At 47.3% G+C, this 5,830-nt stretch overlaps 1 protein-coding gene across 1 annotated transcript; it reads right to left on the reverse strand.

Moving 5' to 3' along the window:
• Nucleotides 1–4,728: 4,728 nt before the first annotated feature.
• LOC113918735 (60S ribosomal protein L37a-like) lies at nucleotides 4,729–5,079 on the reverse strand. Its single transcript, XM_027587485.2, has one exon. The coding sequence runs from the start codon at nucleotides 5,063–5,065 to the stop codon at nucleotides 4,787–4,789; it is 279 nt and encodes a 92-aa protein (XP_027443286.1). The 5' UTR covers nucleotides 5,066–5,079; the 3' UTR covers nucleotides 4,729–4,786.
• Between the last annotated feature and the right edge of the window lie 751 nt (nucleotides 5,080–5,830).

The raw sequence follows: 5,830 nt of genomic DNA on the forward strand, positions 1-5,830 counted from the left end.
GCGTCACAGAAGGATGAAGTCCCGCAGTGAGCGCGCCCGCGCTTAGGAGGCCACGCCTCCAACGGCCATCAAGCACGAAGTCCCGCCTTCCGCAGACAAATGCCCAGTGGAATCCGCTGGCTCGGAAAGCCACGCCCCCTAGGGGGAGGGCCGCGCGAGTTTTTATGAAGGCGCGCCACAGAGGTTTGGAACTTGCGGAATCGCCCCGCCCCCAGTCGACCTGCGCTCCTGCTCTCTCCCAAGGCTGGGACTTGGGGACGCTTGGGTTCCCGGCAGACTCTGCGGCAGACGCGCTGTGTGACCTTGAGCAAGTGTCCCCGCTCTGGGGGGGCCTCCGTTTCCACTAGTAAAATGGGATGGGGGTGCTCTGGCCCTGCAATCTGTGACCTAATGAAATCCATGACCTCTCCGACTTGAGGCTACGCGCGTGCCCTCCCCGCCCCATCTTTGGCGACCCCAAGGTGAGACAAACAACCCACACGTCATTTGGGCTCTCTGAGCCTCAGTTTCCTCGTCAGTGGAGCCGGGCTGGAGATCCAATCTTAGGGGTACAGCCAGGTATCCGTGCTCTCTCCCTGTCCCTCCCACCCGGATCAAGACACGCCCTAGCGACAGCTGGGAGTGCCTTGGGGCTGGACCCTGGGACTAGGCTCCAACAATAGAGCCGCAGAATACAGAGACAATGGGCCCCTCTGTTGGCCCAGCTGTCCCCTCCAGCCAAACAAGAAGCTGACCCGAGGGCTGCCAGGAACAGGGTAGCTGGGATCCCTGGTGGCTCCGTGAGAGCTCCCATGCGCGTGACAGAGTGGGCCACCGTGAAGGGGAAGGGCACAGACGTTTGAACAGTGCCCTCCAAGTGCCTGTCACTTGATTGCATGATGGCCCTGGATTCTCGCAACCAAATCCTAGGAGGTGTTGCTGTCATCACCCCAGTTTTTTCATGAGGTGAGCTGAAGGAAGGAGGATGGCCCACAATATGCTCCCATGGACCCCTGAACCTCTCTGGAATGGATTGTCTCCTTCATCGCTGTCCCTCTGTCCCAAAAGGGCAAGTTCCTAGAACACAAGTATTGAAGGAAGAAAGGAGAGAAGGAAAGCAGGAAGGAGGGGGGACAAAGGAAGGGAGACAGAGACATAGTCATGATGAACATGGGACATACAATATATATAAATGTGCCAGGGCAGATCCACGTTTTGTTGGGCCCGATGTTTATACAGTGCGGGAGGGGAACTGGTTTTCAAAAAAGGAAGGCCAAAACTCTAAATACAAATTAGAGACAGAGCCTTGGAGGGGGCCTGTGTAAGCAAGGGCCCCGGAGCTGCACAGTAAGGCTGCTTCTGCCACATGCACGAAAAGCAGATGGGTAAGCCCACTAACGCATGTAGGAACACAGATCCCAGAACCCCTCCCTCCCAGACACGTAGGCACATGCCTACACGCGCAAGTGCGGCTCTAGGCCGCAGTGGCTTTCAGGGGCTGGGCCCTCTGGACACCAGCCTTCAGAGGCCCCTGCTGCCCTCATTTAGAATTTAGGCTCTGGCCCGGCTCCTTCCACATCAACTGAGCATCCTGTTGGACCCATTCCTGTGCGTGCACTTTGCTGTTTCAGAGGAGTGGACTCTATTCTCTGTCCCGGCCTCCTCACCTGAGCCTCCGCGCGCACTGTGAGCTGGCTTCATACCACAGGGGCAGGATGAAGAGAAGGTGGGAGCTGTCTCTGGAGAGAGGCTTGGCCAATGCTCAGTGAAGTGCCCCCTCCCCGCCATGCCTCCCCAGCCCGTCCTACTGCCTTTCCCTGAGGATGGGAACCCGAGGCCTGGAGAGGGAGGTCATGAGCTCTGTGAGGGTCCTCTTGGGGGAACAGCAGTGTATCACACACACACACACACACACCCATCACACACATTTCTGGAATGCCAAAGATTATAAAAGATTTTCAATACAGGAAAGCATAAAGAAAATGAAAATGACTCAAAATACGGCCACACGGATAATCCCGGTGGAGTTTCAAAAATAAAGTTAATGCAGGCCCACATTTAGAAAATTCAAACAGTCCCAAAAGATTACAAAATGAAAACTAAAACCTCCTTTTCTATCTCAGTCCCTCTCCCCGGACATGATCATGCTTTGCATTTCTTTCCTGAATACTTTGGTAGACTGGCTTTGGCTGATAAAAAGAGAATCACTCTGCCCACTGTTTTCGTGCCTTGCCAGTTTCCCACCTAAAACACATCTCTGCAGATCCTTCCACATCAACAGGGGCCTAAGCTACTGTCTTCTTTTTAATGGCCATGCTTCTTTGCATTGTCTGAGTGTGTTCTCTGTCGATGTATATCAATTTCCAGTTTCTTTGTTCCTACAGTGCCCCAGCAGCTCCTTGGTGTACCTGGATGCACTATAAATATTTACGTAGGGCCAGTTAACATGGAAGCACGTGGTCAAAGGATATATACATTTTTAATTCTGGTAGAAATTGCCAAAATGCTCTTCCAAAGGATGGCATCAATTTACACGTGTATCAACAATATATGAAAGGCCTGTCCACCTACACTGTTACTAATTTTGTCAAACGGAGGAGTGAAAAGTCCTATCTCAGTGTTTTTCAACAGCTTTATTGAAATATAATTCCCATGCTCTACAATTCACCCACTTAAAGTGTACACTTGAATAGTTTTTAGTGTATTTAGGGTTGAGCAACCATCAGCATAATCAATTTGAGAGCATTTTCATCATTCCACAAAGAAACCATTACCATTAATAGTCACTGTCCCATTTCCTCTCTTCCCCAGCCCCTAGCAACCACCAATCCACTCTCTGCATTGATAGATTTACCTATTGGGGACATTTCATAAAAATGAAATCATATCCTATATGGTCTTTTGTGTCTGACTTCACTTAGCGTAATGTTTGCAAGGGTTTTCCATGTTGTAGCCTCTGTCAGCACTTCATTCCTTTTTATGGCAGAATATTCCACCATTGGGATAGACCCCATTTTGTTTATCCATTCATCATCAGAGGATGGACACTTGGGTCATTTCCACTTTTTAGCTCTTGTGAATAATGCTGCTGTGAACTTGAGCGTACATGTTTCTGTGCACTTGTATGATTTCATTTCTCTTGGACACATACCTAGGACTGTGTTGTTTTAACAGGAGTTTCTTTTCATTTCAAGTGAGGTTGAACATCTTCAAGAGTTGCCTGTTCAAATCCATCGCCTATTTTACTGTTAGGTTGTTTGAACATTTTCTATTTGTGATGTTGTGATTTATAATACAAAATACATATTTGGTCTTCATCCCTTTCCTGGCACCAAGCTCCTGAAACCCTTGGAATTTCTAAGCAATGAGAACCATAAAAGATGTCTTTTGTTATGTTCATGAGGGTACTTTTGGAAAGCACCTATGAGTGGGAGCTGGTTGCCAAGGGATCCATGTGATTAGAGGGTTGAAACTTTTAGGCCCACCCCTTACCTCTGAGGAGGAAAAAGGGGCCAGAGATTGTGTTCAGTCACCGATGAACAGATAGATTTAATCAGTCATGCCTAGATAATGAAGCCTCATAAAAGCCCAAAAGGATGAGGTTTGTAGGGTTTCTGGGCACATGAACACGTGGAAATTTGGGGAGAGAGGCACCTGGGGAGGAGGATATGGAAGCTCCTCACACCTTCCCCATCCCTTGCCCTGTCCATCTCTTCCATCTGGTTGTTCCTGAGTTATGTCCTCTTAGAATAACCGAGTAACCTAGTAAGGAAAATTTCCTGAGTTCTGTGAGCTGCTCTAGCAAATCAATCAAACACGAGGAGGGGTCATGGGAACCTCTGATTTCTAGCCAGTCTATCAGAAGACAGGTGACAGCCTGGACTTGGAATTGGCATCTAAAGAGGGGGCAGTCTTGTGGGACTGAGCCTTTCACCTGTGAGATCTGAGGCTCTCTCTGGGTAAAGAGTGTCAGAATTGAGTTGAACTGTAGGACCCGCAGCTGGTGTCTCAGAATTGTGATGAACAGAATTAGAACTGGTGTCAGAATCATACTATTGATTTGTTAAGAAAATGTAGTCTGTTGTCTGGCACGCATATTGTAAACATTTTTTCCAGTTTGTCACTTGTCTTTTGACTTCATTTATGGTATTTTATGACATTCAGGCATCAAATTTTTTTGTTTTCAAAGTTACTAACCTTTTCTTTTTAAGCTTATAACCAGCTTTCCCACCACAATTATAAAGTTATCCATAACTTCATGGTTTTCACCCTTCCTCCCTCTTGTTTTGTAACATTTAAAACTTGGATCCCTGTGGGGCTTATTCTGGTGCCAGGAATAAAGATCCAGTGTTCTTTCTAGATGGTCAAGTAATCATCTCAACATCTTTAATTGAAGAACCTGTCTGGACACCACCCATTTGAAATTTCTTTACCATAAATTCACCTCTTACCACTTTATCCTAACTTTCATGTTCTAATGGCTTCGAACCTGCTTCGGGACCATCTAGCACTGTGGTTCTCGGTCCTCCTTGCACACTGGAGTCATCGGGAGGCATTTAAGAAAACACCAATACCCCGATCCCACCCATCGGATCAGAACCTCTAGGGGAGTAGGGCCCAAGTATTGCTTTGTTTTATTCATCTGCTTTTTTTTAGAAGCACGTAGGGGGTCCTAATGTGGAGCCAGGCCCGGGAACTACCACTCTACAGCACTCCACTGACTTCTCCAGCTATTTCTTTTTGTTGTTGTTGTTACATAAATTAACCCATTTATTATAGGCTAGTAATGTTTCAAATGGTGAAGCTTCTACTGGTCTTTCAACTCCTTCAGTCGTCTGATAGCAGACTTTACTGTGACAGCAGAAGTGGTGTTGTAGGTCCAAGCGCCACCAGCGACGGTTTTCATGCAGGAGCCACAATGCCAGATCCCCACAGCTCGTCTTTTCATCTTTGTTTTGCCACAGAAGGAGCAAGTGTATTTGGCGTGCTGGCTTATTTCAATCCTCTTCACCATTTTCCTGAGGGAGGCACCATAACGGGTCCCGTATTTACCCACGATTCCGACCTTCTTGGTGCGTTTAGCCATATCGCCGCAAACTAGGTCCGAACCCAGAGAGGACTCCAGCTATTTCTTATTTTCTCCCAAACCCTGGTTTAACATAGCTCACCCCATCATTACTCTTCTTTTTCAGAATGATCTTGGCCATTTTTCACATACATATTTTTCCAGATGAACTTTATTATCATTTTGTCATTTCCAAAAAAAGAGAGAGAGAGAGAAAGCCTGTTATTCAAATTTAGGCCACACTGATCTTATTTTCAACAAATATTTATTGAGCACCTACTACATGCCAGGCACTGGGGGATACAGGAGTGAACAAGACAGATAAGAATCTGCCTTCCAAGACCTAACCCACTATTGGGAGGGACAGACAATAAATATCTGAGTGGGGTCAAATGTCATCTCTGAGGAGGTGACATTTGAACCTAGCCTATATGATATCTCTGGTCCTATGAGGCAGACCTCGCAGGGGTCTACTCAACATTCCCTTCTCTTGCCCCTTGCTGACAACACCCCAGCTTTGTTCAGGGCAGCAATGAGCCTTGACTAGGTGACTCCTTCCTTTCCCCAGGCTCTACTGCACACGGTTCTGGCCAAGGAGGCCTACGCTGAAGGCTGCAGGATTACTGAGGATTAAATGGCATTCAAAGATAAGAAGAGCTGACTCACTGCCAGCAACTGCTTACCTCTAGTAGCAGGAAGAAAATAAACCCTTGTCTTTAAGCCATCAAGAAGTGGACTTTTGTTATTTCTGCCTGAAAAGCACTCCTAACTGATACAACCTACACC

Source organism: Zalophus californianus, chromosome 1, assembly GCF_009762305.2.
Source record: "Zalophus californianus isolate mZalCal1 chromosome 1, mZalCal1.pri.v2, whole genome shotgun sequence".
In the NCBI taxonomy this organism is placed as follows: domain Eukaryota; kingdom Metazoa; phylum Chordata; class Mammalia; order Carnivora; family Otariidae; genus Zalophus; species Zalophus californianus.

Excerpts from the sequence above, each read along its gene's own strand:
- LOC113918735 (XM_027587485.2), bottom strand. The coding sequence starts at position 5,065 with ATGGCTAAACGCACCAAGAAGGTCGGAATCGTGGGTAAATACGGGACC.